Source organism: Argentina silus (assembly GCF_951799395.1).
Source record: "Argentina silus genome assembly, chromosome: 8".
In the NCBI taxonomy this organism is placed as follows: Eukaryota; Metazoa; Chordata; class Actinopteri; order Argentiniformes; family Argentinidae; genus Argentina; species Argentina silus.
The window spans coordinates 2,344,457-2,364,483 of NC_139662.1; the positions used below are offsets into that span (position 1 = coordinate 2,344,457).

Consider the following 20,027-nt stretch of genomic DNA (forward strand, 5'->3'; position numbering starts at 1 on the left):
CTAAATACAGAAGGTTCAAGATTCAAGATTCAAGATTCTTTATTTGTCACGTGCATACAAGTATACAGTGAAATGCAAAAGTGACAGTGCCACAGAGTAGTGCAACAATACGTTTAAAATAAAATAAAAATAATAAAAAAATAAAAATAAATAGAATATAAGCAGCAGTATAAACAGCGGTGAAGCAATGTACACAATGGAATGGCTATATACAATGGCAATGACAGGTTGACAGTACAGTTAATTACAGTGAAAGATGAGTCTGCAATGGGTAATTATGTGTGTGCGTATGTGTTATGATGTCAGTGAGTGTGTGAGTGTCTTGAGGGGGGCCCTGGTGGGGTCGTCGTTGATGATCCTGATGGCATGGGGGAAGAAACTCAGTCTAAGCCTCTCTGTTCTTGCTGCATGACAGTGAAGGCGTTTGCCTGACCGCAGCAGCTGGAACAGTCTGTTTTTCGGGTGGTGAGGGTCCTTCATTATCCTGCAGGCTCTGGACCTGCACCTCCTGGTGTACAGGACATGGAGGGAGGGGGGGGGGGGTTGGAGCTCCCATGGTCCTTTCTGCAAGCCGTGCTGTTACCGTACCAGACGATGATGTTACCAGTCAGAATGCTCTCCACAGCTCCAGAGTAGAAGGACTGAAGGATCCTCCAGGAGACTTTAAATTTCCTCAGCTGCCTGAGATGGAACAGGCGTTGCCTTGCCTTCCCCACCAGTGTGCTGATGTGGGTAGTCCAGGTCAGGTCTTCTGTGATGTGGACTCCCAGGTATTTAAAACTGCTCACCCTGTCCACAGCAGTCCCACCGATGTCCAGCGGCGTGTAGGTCCTTAGATGTTGTGCTCTCCTAAAGTCCACAATCAGCTCCTTTGTCTTGGAGACATTCAGGATGAGGCTATTCTCCTGACACCAGAGTGACAGGTCCGCCACCTCGTCCAGGTAGGCTTCCTCATTGTTATCTGAGATCAGCCCCACCACAACTGTGTCGTCAGCAAAGGTTGGGGAGGGAAAGCCGTCAGGCCGAGATAGGTGGGAAGACACCATCTTTACCAGAATAAGGGTCGGGGACAGCAGATTGAAAAAATCACTACATGCCAGGAAACATCCTCCGGGATAATGTGATTACTGCCAGAGATGGAAACAGTGGAGCATATTGATTCAGTGTGTGCAGCAGTAGGCTATGGGAGGGAAAGAGAGACTGAGAATAGGTCTGAGAGAGAAGGGGATCCGGGAAGTTAATGTGAACGTATTACTGAACAGAGCGTCGACAGATTGAGTATCCAATTTTGAGAAGCGGAGCTGCCTGGCAGGTGGGATTTAGTTCCTCCGTCACATTCCAGCACAGTAGGTGGCGGTAATGCACAAATAACGTTGAATGCCAACCGCCCATAAACCCCACCGAAGAAGAAGAAGAAGAAGAAGCAGAAGCGTTTAATAATAAACAGTCTCTGGTATTGTTTACAATAGTTTCATCTTGTTCGAAACAGGTAGCCTAATACGTTTATTAAAGATTGGGGACTTATTGTGTTTGTCTTAGCTCAGCACTTACGAACCAAATAGCTCTACTTAATTGCTACCTAATGTTGGTAACTTCATGCCGTGACCATTGCATTTGTAAGATTGTCCAGTTTCTTACTAGCATATAACCAAAGATAACAATGTATATAACCTCTGATATAACCCACTGTAATTGGTATAACCCATAGATAAGGCGACCAAGTGTTGTTTTTTTATTATTGTTAATTGTTCATTTCCAACAAACGAAATTAAAAAGCAAGCTTGCTGGCTAGTATGGCTACACCATATACACTCACTGAGCACTTTATATATACACTCATCTTATTCTTTTCCTCAGCTCCAGATGATTGATGGTGTTTAGCAATGGCAGGTGAAGAGGCAGTAGGTGGTGCCCACCTGTTGCAGAGGTCAAAGATCAAGCTGATAGATGCTCTGAGTGCAGACCCTGACTTTGTGCTGCAGCATGCTGATTCCCTCTGCCTACTGTCTCTGCGTGAATACCAACAAGTCAAAGCACTGACTGTCCCATGTGATAAGGTCCGGGACCTCCTGGACAATGTGATCCAGAAAGGTACTGTCTCTGCAGAGAAACTCCTGCTGCTCCTGAGTGGAGATATCATGCAGGAGACCTTCCCCACACTTGTGTTCCTGAAGAAACTACCACTGAACAACCAACAAGCTACAGGTGGACTACCATGCACACCTCTTAACACACATAGGGAGGCACTCCCCCATTTTCTTGTATTAACTGTAGACAGGAAAGTTATTCACAGTTGTTTTTATCACAGAAGATACAATAAAAAGAAGACATGCAGTTGAGTCAAAGGAGGATGTTCCTGCTAAACAATGCAAGAATGGTGAGTTCTTGGTCAATGAGCGAAGGTATGATTTTACTGAACATTACAATTGTGTCTGGTGACCCTCCTCTAACGAACTGTTCTGGACCCCTCTGTTATTGTGCAGGTTCTAAGATGGTAACGGAGAAGCAGCTGATGCTGGTGGCTCGTAACATTGGGCACTCCTGGAGGGAGATTGGCCGGCTGGCGCTAGAGATTCCTTCTGTGAAGTTGGAACAGTTTGAGGAGGATCATCCTAACAACCACGTGGAGCGAGTGTTTGCCATGTTGCGTTACTGGTGCACACGCCAGAGGCAAGATGCCACTGCAGCCTGCCTCCACTCCCTGCTGTGCCAGGACCAGTGGGCACTGCCACCTGAGAGCATAGACTTCCTCTTGGACACCAGCTGAGCCCCTTACTAGACAGTGTACCTGGCCTCACTCTAGACTCTTATTCTGAATTCAACCTAATTCACTTTGAAATACACCAACCGTCTTACTAAAACTGAGGTTCACATGCTATTGGCATCATTGTTTTAATGCCTCAATATGTCATTTTAGTCATATGTTTTTTTATATTTTTTTATATATATATGGATTTTGATGTTTGATTGCAAAATGTTCTTACATTTTTCAAATACATCTTAAAACAGATATTTGTAGCCTTGCTTTTACTTTGGGTGCTTTTAGTCTTTTAGTCATTCATTTATTTTAGCTCATCCTTTTTTATTCATTTTGGGCTTTTTATTATTGTTGTAATGTTTTGTCTCATTGTCTTTTTATTTACTTTCTCTTTTTTATATAAATGTTCCTGTGAAGTGCATTGTATTGCATCCTTGTATGAAATGTATTATATAAATTAAGTTTCATTTGATTTGATGATTTTGAATGACTGATAATAGGTAGTACTGTGGGATTACATATGAATGAATTGTGGTGCAGCTGACCTTATAAATCTGTGTTAACTGTCAGATCTTTACTGATCATGAAGTCATATGCAGGTTTGAATAAAAAAGTATACAAAAAAAATGTATTTCAGTAGTGTGCCTATATGTAATAACAATAACTTCACTAGTGCTTACTCTATGTTCTGTATGTGTATGGTTGTAGTACATTTACAATGAAAGCATATGAACAGTTCAACAATTCATTGTTTTTGGTAGCAAGGTTTATAAACATCAATTCAATTCAACAGGCTTTATTGCAATGCAAAACATTTGTTTACATTGCAAAAGCAATAGTTAACACAATCGTAACAAACAAACAAGCAAATATATATATCATATATATTTATGATACTAATGCTGGAAATAATTACATTAATGAATGAATGACAAATAAGAATTAGGATGAGTAATAATTGGTAGAGCGGAGGCTGCCACTGAAATATATGTTTAAAGAGTTGTTGAACATTATTCTGGTTTATTTTCCGAGAAACCCTCGAGAGGCTCCATCCGGTCCCTCACCAACATGGCGGACAACATCGGCCACTGCTGTAGAATCACGTGGAGGCGCTCTCCCCGGGGAACACTTCCGGTAGCGTTTCCTGTGTTTGTAAACTGAGAAAAATTGGAAGTGCGACAAGAAATATTAATCTACAAAACTCTAAAAAAAAAACGAAAGGTAAAGCATTAGCAAAAAAATTACTTCAATTGGATGGCGCTCTAGAGTTAAAACACGTCAATTCAAGGTATGTTTTAAGAATTGATTGATGCGATTAGAGTTATTATTACCATTTGTAGTCGGCGCTCAACCCGCACGCCCTGGCTGTTGTTGTGTTGTCTGGGACGGGGGTGGGGGGTACGCAACCAGTGAGTCCTGCCTCAGAGCTGCTAAGCTAGCTTCACCTAGCTCACCAGTGTTAAAACCATATAACCCAGTTGCTTATTCACAACAGATTTTGCGAAACAGCATATCTAGCTATCTGTCTTCCATCTTTATCTTTGTCCCATTCGTGTTGATTTCGACCTCTCAAACTGATTAGCTGAACTTAATATTGCTAGCTTGTTAGCCAGCTTGCTAGCTAGGAGTTTTCAGACATCAGTTTACACAGCACAGGCCTTATTTTGAGAATAATTGTGCAGCGCTAATTAATATATGCCATGGCTATCAAAAGTCATTACCCTGTTTATAGCTTTTTCACTTTTGTGGATAAAATTGTGCATTCCTTGACATTTCCATGGTTGTGTGATGTAGCTAGGCCTAATTTCCTTTCCTTTTTGTGTAGTCTTTGGTCAATATGCTCTCTTCAGTAGAGTTGCAAATGTCCTTGAGTTTATCCTCTTAATCATAACCTCAGTTCAGAGCATCAGCATGAATTACTAGACCTAGATCATTTATTCAGACTGTGTTTGTACCCTCTCCAGTTTAATTTCTATCATCATTGAAACATCAGCTTTTTTATAGATTTGGCACACATTTGTTTTCGTTATCCTTGGGAAGAGGTGGCATACACCAAACCGTTGGGGCTGTGTCCAAGCCTGATGAACTCCCTGATTATGACAAAATTATAATTGTATCCCACTACAATAAACCTGAATTTGGTGACTGTAAAACCTTTGATTCAGTTTGAATTTGGCTGGCATCCTGATATTAGCATGTAAAAAGAAAATGGCTTCACATCACCCCTTTACTTCCAGGCTTTGGCCCCTGATGATTTGGGTGGGTGTGGTCTCTTCTTACACCCCTCATCCTGAGTGACGCCCCCTGTTCCCCAAAACACATACGCATTCAAACCAAGGCGATGACACACCATTCCAACAACTCAGTTCGAGACCATATGAAATGGGTCAGTGGAATTCTCCTTATTTACAGCATCACCATCATTGTATTATTTCAGTCTCTTGTTTTCAGTCTGTGCTATTTCATTCATGGCTGGGAGTTTTTCCTCTTCCTCACGTTCTCTCTGAGCCTGGGACTGTGGCCCCCTTGACCTATTGTTTGTGTTTGCAGGCTGGGTTGCTGGGCTGTGAGGCGGTGCTGTCTAGCATGGCACTGATGCAGGCCAACAACATGGGCCAGAAGAAGATGATGTCACCGCTGGGCCAGGGGCAGAGGGACAACTCTGAGAGCCACCAGTCTCACCACAGCCAGTCCCACCACAGCCACAGTCACCAGAGCCACCAGCCCCACCACAGCCACATGGTACTGCCGTCAGGGGTGAGCTGCCCGCCCCTGGTGAGAGACACACTGTGAACGTAGTCAAAACACCATACGGGCTTCTTTGTTTATTCACAGAGACAAACACTGTTAGCAATTATGTACACACTGTACATTTATTTTCAAGCAAGTATTTGTACTTTCTCTGTATAAATGTCTGTAAATGGTTGTAATAAATGTCTAAGTAGCTGTCTCTGTTGTATAGTATTTATTGTTAAACCATGTTAGTAATATCAACCATTGTCAATTCATTTTCCCTCTGTCCCTTAAAAGTTAATCCGAAAGGATGGAGAATTCCACTCGTCTAGGCTGCTCGAGGAAAAGGACATGCGAGCAGGCCAGAATATACAACCCAAGAAAAAGCACAGAAAATCAGGAACACCCAACAAAGTGAGGGAGAAAGTGGAGGTGAGTACTGTGTGTGCGTGTGCACGTGCGTGCGCGTGCATGAGAAAGAAGTGTGATGGAAAGTGTGCCGATGTGGAGTGGACGAAGTAGCCAAGCTATACTGAACAGGCCAAGTATGAGAAGTTCTAATGATCTGAACCCTGTATGTATCAGCATGTGCAGGTACAGATGGATATTAATGGTGATGATTCACTGAAAGTACAGAAGAACTTCATCTGTGAGCACTGCTATGGCGCATTCCGAAGTAGCTACCACCTAAAGCGGCATATACTCACTCATACAGGTATCGTTTTACATTTCCTCTTGCTCAATAGACGCTTATACACTAGCCAGTGGGTGCTTGGACAACAATTCATTTGTTGTATTCTTTTTTTTTGTGTTATTCTTCAGGGGAGAAGCCATTTGGGTGTGATGTGTGTGACATGCGGTTTATTCAGCGGTACCACCTGGACAGACACAAGAGGGTCCACAGTGGAGAGAAGCCCTACCAGTGTGATCGCTGCAACCAAGTAAGATACACCAAAACTGTTGACGCACATGCATGCACACAAACACACACACACACATATACATATATTACACTTCTATGACTTGTAGTTACATGTTGGCACATCCTCCTCTCCTCCCAGAACTTCTCGAGGACGGACCGTCTGCTGAGGCACCGGCGCCTGTGTTCAGTGGGCATCGCCAAGGAGGAGAACCAGTCGTGCTGTGAGGGCCGAGCCTACTCCCAAGATCCCCCAGGTCACACCGCCACCTGGAGCCCCCTACAGCCCCCCAACAACCGCCTGACTGTCTGAACCCCTCACCTGCCCCCCACCACCACCACCCACTTCATAGAGAAAGCCCACAGACAGCAGGCCTCAGCTTAGTGGTGCTACATCGCTGGAGTGGAGCAGTACTGCAGCCTCTGCCAAGACAACCTGGCTAAGACACCAAACCGTAGTTTGTTCTCACCAGCTCATATCCTGTGATGGATAGTGGATTATTTTGTACTCATTTTACACTTTTTTTTTTTTTTTTTTATTGTTTCGTATATGGTACTGGCAGAAGGGTTTTGGGCAAGCTGTCATTGCTATGGCAATAGCTGATTCACAAACTGACGTGTAGCCTCAACTGAAAGATTATGGAGAAGTATTTTTTACTGCAAATGAGCCATGGAGACTCATTGGCCTTGCTTTTTTTTTACCATTGAGTGTCTGTGGCACTTCACCATTGGGCAATACTGATCAGTAACCTAGAACACTTCAATGATTCGATAGCAGCCTCAGTGGTGCCTGCTATGTCGTATGGACAGGAACTCTTTTACCGACAACGGTAAACACACAAATCCTTGTGGCCTTGAAACACTCAGACTCATTCAAGTTGGCTCTGTTACTCTACTAGTAGCATACTAGTTTGTGTTCTGACTTGTTAGTGAATGGTTGTAACTAGCTGATGCTGCCTCCCCGATGTAGTGATCAATAGGGAGTTGGCACATTTGTTCTGTCATTAGTGTCCTCACATCCATCCAGTCCTAATCATGTGCTTGATTTAATACCGTCTTAAGATAGCTAACGCTCTACACACTTTGATAAAACACTGGTCAGAACAGATGTTGAACTCTAGAACCTCGAATAGTTACTGTTAGGGAATAGCGAGCCGGTCTTTCCAGTGAATGTCCAGGTGTCGTTTCCTAAAGTGAATCTGTATTCTCTAGTATGGGTTAGGCTTATTTTTATTTTATTTTTTAGCTTGTTATGAAAATCACTGTCTGACTCTCTTAACATTTGTCCTTCAGTATTATGAAATGTCCTGTGTGTTCCATTTAGTCAAATATCATGTTTCGTGTGATTTTTAACAAGGGTAAGGGGAGGGGTCAGCTCTATCATACATGTTTGAAAATCAGCCTGTCAGAACTCTTATCATGCCATGTTTTTGTTATTTTTCAATTCACCTCTGGCATCTTCAGTGAAGATTACTACTTCTACTCAGTGGACATGGGAACAGAAGGTCCATTGGGTGTGTTTTCACTCAAGATTCAATTTAAGCTCTGTTGTGAAGTGTATCTGTCAACACTGGATTGAGGAAGCCCAAATTTAGAGGAGACACATCCGTTTGAACAGTTCTTATCTGCATAGACTGAGAAGGTTTTTATAGAAGACCAGTAGTTACCTGCATCACTGTCAGACTGTTAGTCGTGTAAAAGGACTAATGGCAGTTCTCTACTGCTGAATTTAAGTTAATATATATTTTAAAGTTCATTAGAAGTAGAGGCAAAGCTGCCACTAGTACCAGTCTAGTGTAGCAGTCATGATTAGGTTATTTGCTTTTTTATCAAGTAGTTTTGCATGCATTTGTGGTCCCCACGATAATGAAACAAAGGGATCCTGTATACATTTGTTTTTTGGTAAAGAGAGTAAAATGTTTTTTGATAAAATGAGGTTTGTTTTTTGCGAAAAAATAACTTTGTTATTATGATGATTATAGTCTTATCACAGGTAAACTGAAGTCCATTTTGACCCAGTAAGACATATTGTAGTGAATGGGAAGTTAGGGCCTCAAGCTTAAATAAAGGTGTTTCTCTTTTTAAACATGTTTGTGGTACTCTTCTCTAAGCTCTTGGTTGACTCTTGGAATTTCAGGGGATTGGAATTTCACTCCAGCAGATGGCACAAAGGTTCATGAGAGTTAAAAGCTGAATGTAGTGGATTTAAACTAAAGCCAAGTCATACCTGGACACAAATGATGTGTTCACTCAGAGTCCTTTTTTACTTTAATTATTTAAGATGTTTTTGTATTGTTTGTCATGTTTTTGGTGTACCTGAAGCGATGAGCAGGCATTAATGCTCATTATACAGTAGAGATGTGAGATATAATCTTCACCACTAGAGGGGGCTCTACCCTCAGCCATTGAGACCCAACACAAGTTATTGGTGTTATTCTCAACATTATTCTACATGATCTAGTTTTAAGACTACTATCATAACATGGTCATCCATGGTTGAGAGACAGTGTGAAAATAGCAATGGGTTGCGCACATCACGTTTTTCACCAGGAAGCAAAGCACTTTAGATCATATGAGGGTAATGTAGCACCCACCTGGACAATGCTCGGAAGCCTTTTTCCACCGGGGTGCTCCACACTCATTGGATATCACAGTGGAGTGAGTGAGGGGCGATTGTCCAATTTGACACTGGGGTTGAATGGATTGTTTTGTAATAACGTAGTTATTGTAATGTAGTGTGCAATGGTGCTGAACATGGTACTGTGTGATTGGGTTGATGCCTGAGACAGTAGGAGGGACAGTGACCCTGTGTAGTCCTCCCCCTCTTATTGTCCACCCTTATAATTAAACCTGCAGGATGAGATCAGCCTGAAGGCTGCTGGGAGTGTGCGCTTTGCCCCATGGGAGACATCTTCTCCCTCTCGGGCCCTGATTTACAGCACCCACAGGCCCCCAGCACTTAGCACAGGCCCTAGGGAGGGAAGAGAGGAAAGAAGAGAGATGCCACTCCATCATCACAGTCCTGAAATCATCCAGGTTTGAAATCATCTTCCAGACAGACTGGATATGAAGTCTCTCTCCAACAGGAAATAACACTATAGGTACTGTCTCCTACACTGTCACACTCTCTCAGCAAGTGAATGATATTCTGTTGGCTGAGACTGAACCAACTCCCCTCTCTTAACAATCCTCCTCCATTGACCTGTTAGGGTACAGTGAAAGATCTCAAGTGGCTTCAAGTCAGATTACTCAGTGTGTAAATCTCAGCTGACTATAGCTCTGTTATTGTGTAAGAGGTTCAGACGGTTACAAACACATCACTCTTAACACATTTTTTCTCTTCTTCAAATGTGGTGCCTTTCTGTCTCTTTCCTCTGTTTGGTTACTCCATGGTGAAATACCTCATGAAAAAAAAAGATTGAAACCCTCCCAACAATAGCTCCCTCTATCTCCCTCTACTCTCCTCAAGGTGTGGGAGCATCTCCTCGTTTCATGTTTGATTAATAAAGGGAGCAGGCGCTCGGTGAAAGCTGCGATCTGCTCCCTGCCATCCATCATGGCCACCGTGACAGCCCACCTCTCTGTGTTCATTAGCAGTGGTATTTAAGCCAGCAGAGGTGCTCCATGGCCGTCAGCATGGCAGCGCTCCTCATTAAAATTTCACTTCCATCTCCCAGGACACCTCTACACACACACACACACACACACACGTACATACATACATATGACAAGTATTACTGCATGCAACCCCCCAATCATGAGGATGAAATATTAATACAGGAGTTGTCTTTCCATCATAAAATCTAATAGATAACTGTCTAGAAACTGATTATACATGGTTTACAAACCCTTTAGTGTACTTAATGTCTTACAGATTTTACAGTAGGCTGATACTTGATAATTGAACACTTGAATTACTTGAATCACAAATGAAAGCCAGTGAAACAGAAGCTCTTTATCTTGATGAACATATTAACTTTGACTATTGACTCACGAGATTAGAAATAATTGACAATCATTTCAGGCTGTTACGTTAAGCAAGTGTTACGTTAAGCAAGGGGCTCCTTAAAGTTGACCACACAACTTTGCACTCACCAAGCAAGAATGAATTTGATCCTATCTACAATGATAACCCAATTTAGGCTTCCACATGAAATAGATTTTGCATTATAAAAGGCATTTTCCATAAATTCTGAGATCCCATCAGCTCTTTACAGAGGACATTACTTTTTTTATCATGACAAAAGTATAGTAATGTTATGAAATATGTGATGCAATAACTCTGAAATGAATTATATACTTGTATGTCGGACTTAATTCTAAAATACAGGGCTATAGCTTAGAGGCATATTGCACTAATACAAGAACTTCAGCCAACTGTTATTACAGACAGTAGCTCAGAGGACCTGAGATGTCAGTGAGCATTAGGTGCTCTCTTGGGATATGGAAGCAAAAAGGGCTTTTATTAAATAGCAGACATCTTGTGTGAATGTATATTCTGCAGCTTGACTATGAGAAAATAGAGAACATGGCCTCCAAAAAGAACAGTCAGTTAGATACTGTTCATTTGAAAACCAAAAAATGGATAGCAATATTACAAACACATGATAAACAACTTAACAACAAGGATACATAAAAGGTCCACTGTGTTTCTTCTGCAGTACAAAGGAGGGAATAGAATAGTATTCCTTCAACTATAGAATTCATTGTGACTGATAAACAAAGCTGGAATGCAAGTCAAGTTTTTGCTGAGCTTCTCTTCTTGTTCCATATCCAACTGCTTCATGACAAACTGAGGTGCATGTCACAGTTTTCCTGCCCAATTAGCACTGATCAAGATAAATTAGCTCAAGGACATTACCGTATTCCCATTCCTCAACACTTCTTCCTTCCTGTCTTATCAAATCTGAGAGAAAAGTTGCCACACTCAGCGCATCTGATGGGTGACTGGGGAACAAGAAATGATCACAGTGGCTGGCCTACTTACATGTTAACTATAATCATGCATATTCATCTTTTAATCCATGAGAGATAGATTTGAAAAAAGTTGAATAGTGTTTTCTCTTTATACAACTTCATACTGCATTTTTGTGACTTTGTAGACAAACAGCCCAAATTGCTCTCGCTGAGAGAGAGAGAGTGGGAGTTTCAGTATCACTATCATGTACAGTAGCCAACACCACAGACCCTAGCTAGCCTACCTACTGCTTATATGACCGAGAGACCACTGTGGCTGTTGCCTCCCACTGGGCTGTTCCCTGCCTGTGTGCTGCTGGGTTGGGCTGCTGCACACCCTTCCATCCACACCCAGTGAAAGAGAGGAGGGACCTGGTGGTGAAGTGGGCCTGGCCAGCTCAGTTGTGCTGCACCTCATTGTTAAGATTTATTTGGCTTGAGAGTCATCCACATTCCCCTTGACAGGATGGACACCCCGGCGCCCTGCCGACGGTGTAAAAATCACTTTCCAACAGAGGCGCGTTTAGCCTCGACAGATACATTAACATGCCGTGGCCCCACACCACCCCATTAATCTGCAGCTTGTTGGGACGCGTCTGGGCGAGGGAGCCAGCCTCTCCAGGGAATGGTGAGCCAGCCAAAGGCATGGGTCCCTCAGTGAGTGCCACCCCAGCCCAGCCCTCATCTCAACAGATCTGTGTTTACCTAGTTCACTCTGACATCTCTGGTGGTTTCGTAGCTGTTACAGTACGTTAGGACCAAGGACTAGGGAAAATAAAGTGTCATACTGGTCAATGATCTGAAAATAAATGCTAGACTATTTAAATCATCTGCTCTTGCAGCCCACTTACACATACTTCAGTGGAACAGCATATAACTGCAATGACTGCATATGTGGAGGACATTGCATTGTGATGAGTTCACTTCCAGAGCCACGCTCTTAAGGTGCAAAACCAGTTTTGTCTCTCTGACATGACACACGTGACAGTGAGTATGCAATGTAAGCCTGAGCTAGCCAGTTCATATGCCAGCCTCGCTCCCAAGGAATTATTCAATTACTCTCTTGACAAGGGTAGTCCAGGGCTTCCCTGTGTCTCTATTCCCCAGCAATTTTCCACTTGAGCAGACAGACCATGGTGAGAAGTGAAGGAGTGAGGAGGGGTCTGATATCAGGATGGAATGATGCATGAATCCTTGGGCATTTGATAGACAGGGCCGGCCTTGCTATTTACCCTTAGAGATTTTCATGGGTCATGGCCGGGACAGGAGTGCATTCTTGCTCTTTTTGATCTCCGCAGGGATGGACTGTCAGGCTGATGAAGAGATAGGCTGCAGATAGATGGTGTGCACTCTGCACGAACATAGCAGTGAGATAGACAGAGATTCAAAGTGACTTTGGCAGTTTGCTTCTGTTGATCAGCTATGCGCTACAGTGATTTATTCTCTGCCATTTAAGGTCATTTGACATATTATAAGTCATATACCGCCTCAATGATTATAGGAGGCATGAGATGGGAATGCTAGGGCTAAGACAGCTGAATGGGTGAAGGGATAGTTCAAAGATAGTGGACACTCACACACACTACTCACCTTTACCGTGGGAGAAAGAGAGATGTGCTCTGGTCTGGAGCTATAGAAACACACACACACACACACACACACACACACACACACACACACACACACAACCACAGACCTGAGATTTATGCGACAGTACACTAATTCCATGCTATCTTTTTCATAGCGACACTGTCATCTCCTCATTTAGATGCCGAACTAAGACAAACACTTGAGGCAGCCCCATTTGGTACAATTTAACAAGACACACAATCATGTTAAATAACAATTTAGCTGTCAGTTGAATGTATATCGGTATGTAATTTAGGCTTGGAGTGGAATCGGTATGTAATGTTCTAAAGATAGACAGGTACAACATAGAAATATTCCAACAAAAACTCATTCATCGTGTGCCGTTATTTATTTTTTGTAAACTGTCTATTCATGAATACAGAAGATAAAGCTGCAGTAGTATGAGACTATAGGACTTTATATGACAGGATACCTGTGCTTTCTTTTCCATTGCCCTCTTTCTCTGTGACTCTCGAGAAGTAGATCTCTCCTCCTATCATGACGTCAGGAGTGTTATACACCAGCGCCACCTCCCTTCAGGGATACGGTTTTACGATTGAAACCTGACACCATTTCTGTGTCCTATAAGCGACAGAGCTGTAACTCACTTCAAAGGCAGCAGGCGTCAAATCACAGCGCAGCCATAAATTTGCCTGTCATGTCTGGACCAATGAGAAGATGGCCTTAAATCACAGCTGTCACCCTGGCGGCCAATGGAAAGACGATGGCGGTAAATCTGTCAGGGGTCTGTTAATGGCGTTGTGGTGTGGTTGGGGAATCCGTGGGGAGAGAGAGGAGAAAGTGAGAGAGAGAGAAAGAATAGATGACAGTGGGAGGAGGCCGTGGCTCAGATGTATGCCACAGAATAAAACGTTAGTTTTCCCCCTCGTTCTTTGGCCACGTTAAAAAAGCCACATATAAATATAGCGTAGTAAAATGAAGGACTTTAGAGAGGGCACGCAGAGGAATTTCTGAGTAAAACTAGACTAAACACGACCACAAAAGAGGGGAAACACATGTCCCCCTGAGGGATGCATTTGAGTTGAATAACACCAGGAGAAACACTCATAAACATTTACTGCCACTATGGCTGTGTCTGATGTTGACTGTCTACAGTGAAAATGAGTGATGGGAATTCTTTTAGCACCCTCTTGCATCGTCACTACTCCAAACTTCTGTTGTTGAGTGTATCATAACAGCACTAACCCACTAACCCCCAATAGGCATGAAACAGCACAATCAGTGGTCAGTGGAAGGCGCCAGCTGCTGCCTGGACTGGAGGCTGAAAGGCTGTGGGGGCCATAGAATTATAATTCTATCGTGGAGGCTGCAGGGGCTGTTACTGAGGCTGTGTGCTCGCAGCTGACCAGATGTGCTCTGGCTCTGCGGGTCCAAATGAAGAGCAGTTGTCTGGGCAGGGCACTGGAACACAGCACAGCAGGACCCAGGCCTGGATCTGGAGGGATTTCACTGTGCTTCTAAATCACAGTCAGAGAGATGGGAAAAAATGCCCCGCCTCTCTCTCCCTAAAACATCAACAGCCCCACACTGAATAGTAAGGACTAGATGTTCACATGTAGGAGCACATGTTCCTGGTCATAGTACAATGAGAGGACGCTTTCAGTGAGAAGCAATGAACAACATGCTCAAGTAAACTGCAAATGGTATAGGGGAAGGGGCAGGGCAATAGTATTATTAGTATTAGTATTAGTTGGAATATTTTCCTATCAGAGTTAAATATATTCAGGGCACAGTTTATATATATATATATATATATATATATATATATATATATATATATATATATATATATATATATATATATATATATAATGCAATGTTATGGATGAATAAATAGCCTAGGGTTGCAAAAGGGTTATTATTCAATGGCTTTATACCAACAAAGCTATGCAATTTTCTCACACACCAAATGGGAGGCAGCTAATAAACCAGCCATCGTACATCAACATGGAATTAAATATTAGCGTCAGGATTTATAGTCATCTTATGCCATTACTATGAATACAATAATTTTCTGCAGAAACATAAATAGCATGTTGAGTTACAGCTGAGGGCAGACAAATGTGCTATGCTGGTGGTGTTGTTTTTGGCTTGCCTTTCCACAGAGCAGCAATGATTTTCTATTCTATGGGAATCCATAAACAGCCCCTGTGAGGACGAGCGTGGCAATAAAGCACGTCAGGCTGCAGACATGGTGTTGAAGTGAGGCGACTAGCCCTGGGCCCACACCTCCACAGAGACAGTCCTTTTTTACTACCCCCCTCCTCCACACTGCCACACTCCTAGCTCACCCTCTGCGTAAACGCACACCCCTATCACCCACTTTATCGCTTTCACACATCCTCTCTTCTGATTCATTTAGGATTGGTTTCATTCAGCCAGATTGAGTGAATGCAGCTCTCAAATGCCTATTTTGCAGCATAATTCTCCTTTTTCTGATACAACACAAACACGTAAGGGCCACGAATGTCTAATGTAGTACAAGCCTTGCTCCAGTCATAATCGTGTCCTTTTGTTTAAATATTTGCTCGTGCGGAGAGATGGACCTCATATACCATTGTTGTTCTTGCCAGCCTTTGACTGAGGCAGGCCATTGGCAAGGAGTTCAGGCACATACTCTATGACATAAAGTCTCTGTAAGCTTGCAGATGATGATAATTTATTGACTCTTACTCACACACTCTGACACACACACACACACACACACACACACACACACACACAGAGACACTCTTTCACTGTATGCATCGATCAGTTACAAGGCTCTAGCCCACACGCCTCTGACAATTTTACAGCGTGTTATGTACAGCATGTCAAGCTGTGGCGTTTCAGAATATTATACTCATTCCTGTATAATTAATATAAATTACCTTTCTGGCATTTTACGACGGTGCAACTGTAATTAGCGGATGAAAGCAAGTCGTTGACTTCCCGAAGGTGCCAGCGCTAGAATATCTGGATGAAAAGTGAGGGGACGGCAGGCACCTTGGGTGGGATCCATTTGAACCCTCTCTGTCTCCTGCTGTTGCCTCAGTGTGGGATCTAATCTAATCACTTACTGCTGTCTAGTCGTGCTAACCTCCTCCTCTTTAACCTTCACACTCCCTCCCCTCCCCCTAAATGACACACTGGCACATAAAGGCTGCTTTTTGTATCAATAGATCGGTTTGATAAAAGCAAAATAATACCATGACTTTATCCTAATTATGTGAAGAAATACAACCCAAGCATTGATAACACAAACCTACCTTTACTGGTATCTCGGTATACATTTGAACAGAGAATAGCAACTGAGTGGCTTTGCGAGTGAAACAGTTAAGGGGGACTGGAGGTCTGCCAGAAGAATGGCTCCACAGGTCAAAGCTAATAATGCTTTCATGAATTCTCTGCCTCTTCCTCTCTCTCTATCACCGGCAGGGACACTAACACACCAACACCTCCTGCCAGTCTGTCCACAGTATACTGTAATTCACACTTTACAGACTTACACTTTAATGTCTGGGGCTCAAACTATTTGTGATTGCTATCAAACAAAAAGAAAAAGGGTAGTAGCCTATATATGAGTCCTGGATATAAATATGTTCTAACATTATCTATGATGAATCCTCTTTCAGACAAGAGAAGCTACATTTCTCAATTGGTCATATTAATTAATATTTGAGGGCGGGGAGGGGATCTCAGTTAATAAAACTCTCCCCTGCTGAGATAGGGTGCTGTGGTTAGTATCTTTATGCCTCTTCCGCCTGCCGTTGACTTCTTAATCAGGTATGTGTGTGAGCGATCAAACTCCACTGACTGCTCCAGGATATGAGCAGCTTAATAGCTGAGCTCTCCCTTTATCTCTCTCCCCCTTTGATATCTGAGCCAAATCATTATTTAAGACAGAGCAGACAGAAGAAAAGGAAGGGGCGATGGGGAGCAGAATATGTGCTGCTTGCATCCACTGTTTAATAGCAGTAGCAGTAGCGTGGCTCCTGTCCTTCTCCTAGACACATGTCTGAACCTGCTGGGGTGAAGTGAATATCTATGGAGGAGTCAACAGACAAGCTGGTTCCCATAAGACTTGATGCATGCACCTCAGTCTGCTACAAATATCTTAAAGATTCTTATATTTTCGACCGCATCGAACATTTTAAAATCCACGTTTTAAGTATAAGTATGTCAATAGGCTGTACAACCATTTTGGTAAAAAGAAAGAAAGAAAGAAAGAAAATCGAAGCATTTTTGTAAAAAAAAAAAAAAAAAAAAAAATCATATTTCGACCCAAAGTCAAAATCTCAGCTACATCGGTCATGGAAGAGGAATACAGCCATTACAAAACAGGACTAGATCACCACTACTCCTGTGGTAGACATTACTCCAAGGTATCTACATGATCTAGTGCCTATTCTCACATCAATTTCTCTGGAGGGCATCCTTCATTTGCATTGAAATGAGTGTGAGGTGGGGTGGGGTGGGGGGGGCTTCAGAAAGAAATACACATGGAAGCAAACTCATTTCTCAACTTGATTTGACATAGATAGGTATCTGCTGAATGATTACCATAAAGTATCATGAGGAAAAAAGTAATGAGGAAAACTTAATTAGACATGACCTAGTTCAACACAAAGCATGTTAGCGTTTCACTAAAATGTATTTCAGCATTGTGCTTTGATGCATCTACCAGGAGATGGAGCCCTTGTTACAGCTGAGTCCCTGACTACCAGTGTGTTCTTGGGTATACAAAGAGCACATGGTCTGGTAAAGGAACCCTGCAACTAAGAAAATGTTAGAAGCTGACTTACGTTGAAATTAGTTCTACATGGAAAGAGCACCTTTTCCAGTTGCTATTTCAGCTTCAGCTCCCCCGAATCTCCATCTATAAATGGGGGGATTTTGATCAGCTTTGTATGCGAGACAGATTGTGAGAGAGAGCAATATATTTAGAATGGACACACAAACAGTCATAGTAGATCCATCTTCAGTCTAGAAGAAATGTATTTATTCAAAATATTTGATGACTAATGATCTGTAAATGGGAAGGGCACAGTAACTATTCCCCATGCAGCAACAGGACAAACAGTTGTGTACAGTGCATCTTATAGTAAATATTACATCAGGACATTCACATCATATATATATATACTGTAGACAGGTTCATAGAGTATTCTGAAGATAAACAATAACTAACAACAATGTTTCCTGATCTACAATTTAGACAATGGAATGTTTAAGGTGGAGATAAGGGTCATACAGATATGATAAAAGGAGGAGACTTCCTGATACAACCAAAACTGTAGCTGACATTTACATGATCATATCCAATCACCCTTTTAATGGTAACTTTACACAGGATATCAGTACACACCTGTTCAAGACCAACAATAGATTAAAATAGGCAAAACTATTCAAAACCGTCATTGGGAATGTGCTCATATGAGCCTCTATTCTCTTCACAGCCCTAATTGGAGGAGTTGTGAGGACAGGGGAAGAGATGATGTCACAGAGAAAGGAGCCAGGATGGTGGTATTTGTAGAGGGTTGTTGAACTGGTTCTATCGTAGCAGAGACCATTTGATTTGTTCTTTTGCAGACTGCAGCACCTGTAAATGAAAACCAACCATGAGAAGCAGATCATACCAACGCAAGCAAACATGCAAATATATGTCTGCCACCAGTCTTCGCTGTATGTTTATGCTTGGCCAATTTTCACAAGTGAGACATAAAAAAACATGTAATGTACAAATACCACCTTGATGGATGCAGGAGAGGACTGGCAAGTTTTAGGAAAAGGAAGGAAACCGATATCAACCAAAACAGATGAAATTACACTTCAACAAAAGTTGTATATAAGGGAAGGAGGGTGAGTAATGCCGGTAAAGGAAAAATATGCAGGAATTAATTAATCATCTTAATTCCTTGAACGAAAGGCAAACCATAACCATAAAGCATGAGGAAGGGGGACAGCCATTAATCAACGGCACAGAAGGGATGGCGGCAGCCTGTCACAGGCCTCTTAAATGAGAACATTAATCAGGGAGAAGGCACAGTCCTCACCAGAACACACACACACACAGGAACCACCGCTGGCTACCATCGCGCCAGCCAATAATTAGCAATCATGTGCTATACATGCATAAAGAATAAGACGGTGATGTGTCCAGATATGGAAGCAACACAGTAGGAATAGTGAGTGATGCCAAAGTGTGAGGAGACGTTTAAAAAGCCACACACACAGCTCTAAGCTTCTCTCTCTCTCTAGCGCAGAGTCAGTTAAGCAATGGAGCATCCACGCTTCACGCAGTACGCTGGAAAAGATGTGTCAAATAGGGGAGTTTCTCTCACCTGTGTGACAGTCTGTTCTGTTAAAGGCACATCTTCCCCCTGCAGGAGAGAAGAGGAATTAGTTTTAGGTCCTGGACAAACATCCACACTGAAAACACACTGTTCATTTGTTTCCTCAAGGAGAGGAGAGGAGCTCCTTACCCTTAGAGCCACGCGGTGGACCACTTGCTGAGGATCGCTCTCCAGGATCACCCTGTAGGAGACAACAAAGAGAGGCTCACACACTGTACAAAGACAGGGAACCACACCAGACCTCAACTGGTTTATAACTGAGACCATACAACAATACATGGTCATCATGTTGTGCAAATAATGAATGTATTGTCATCACAACATGCATAAGTTTACTTTCATGATTTAAGATTAATACTATGCTGTTTGACGGCAATATTTTTCTCCCTTCAGTTCAGTGATATGTAAATAGCAATGTAATATGATTGCTTTTAGTTTTGCAACATAGGTTAAAACATGCCAAACACTGTATATTACCATGGTCATTCATATTCAAGAAACTATCTAAATTAGGATTTGATCAGAATTATCTGTTAAAGAGCTCACCCCCCATCCACAATTTCATCCACAGCCAGAAAGAGACCCTCCATATTCTCAAGTAAGGCTCTCCTCTCAACATTCTTCCTACAGAGATAAAAAGGGATTTATTCAGAGACCTTTTACTTAAAAAAGACTT

General features: G+C 42.4%; 3 protein-coding genes across 8 annotated transcripts in view; 2 read left to right on the forward strand and 1 right to left on the reverse strand.

Annotated features, from left to right (window-relative positions):
- The first annotated feature begins 1,399 nt into the window (after window positions 1-1,399).
- Window positions 1,400-3,366, forward strand: LOC310807766 (uncharacterized protein). 2 transcript variants are annotated; one of them, XM_083674363.1, is made up of 4 exons: window positions 1,400-1,489; window positions 1,858-2,205; window positions 2,309-2,377; window positions 2,484-3,366. In XM_083674363.1, exons 2-4 carry the CDS (start codon window positions 1,884-1,886, stop codon window positions 2,765-2,767), a joined length of 675 nt encoding a protein of 224 aa, XP_083530489.1. In that variant the 5' UTR covers window positions 1,400-1,489; window positions 1,858-1,883; the 3' UTR covers window positions 2,768-3,366. The 2 variants fall into 2 exon arrangements, with proteins under 2 accessions (XP_083530489.1, XP_083530490.1); XM_083674364.1 differs by lacking the exon at window positions 1,400-1,489 and adding an exon at window positions 1,524-1,616.
- Window positions 3,367-3,913: 547 nt separating this feature from the next.
- znf740b (zinc finger protein 740b) lies at window positions 3,914-8,498 on the forward strand. 4 transcript variants are annotated; one of them, XM_083674583.1, is made up of 7 exons: window positions 3,914-4,046; window positions 4,996-5,144; window positions 5,309-5,533; window positions 5,789-5,923; window positions 6,077-6,206; window positions 6,314-6,432; window positions 6,553-8,498. In XM_083674583.1, the coding sequence occupies exons 2-7, from the start codon at window positions 5,100-5,102 to the stop codon at window positions 6,721-6,723; spliced, it is 825 nt and encodes a 274-aa protein (XP_083530709.1). In that variant the 5' UTR covers window positions 3,914-4,046; window positions 4,996-5,099; the 3' UTR covers window positions 6,724-8,498. The 4 variants fall into 4 exon arrangements, with proteins under 4 accessions (XP_083530709.1, XP_083530711.1, XP_083530710.1 ...); XM_083674585.1 differs by having other exon boundaries at window positions 5,309-5,515; XM_083674584.1 differs by having other exon boundaries at window positions 3,914-3,979.
- Window positions 8,499-17,980: 9,482 nt separating this feature from the next.
- Window positions 17,981-20,027, reverse strand: part of copz1 (COPI coat complex subunit zeta 1) — a 3,457-nt gene continuing 1,410 nt past the window's right edge. For both annotated transcript variants that reach the window (XM_083675074.1, XM_083675075.1), the window contains exons 6-9: window positions 19,898-19,975; window positions 19,481-19,532; window positions 19,340-19,378; window positions 17,981-18,597 (exon numbers count right to left, since the gene is read on the reverse strand). In XM_083675074.1, the coding sequence (XP_083531200.1) occupies window positions 18,550-18,597; window positions 19,340-19,378; window positions 19,481-19,532; window positions 19,898-19,975 (217 nt within the window). In that variant the 3' untranslated portion in view covers window positions 17,981-18,549. The remainder of the gene's footprint in view (window positions 18,598-19,339; window positions 19,379-19,480; window positions 19,533-19,897; window positions 19,976-20,027) is intronic.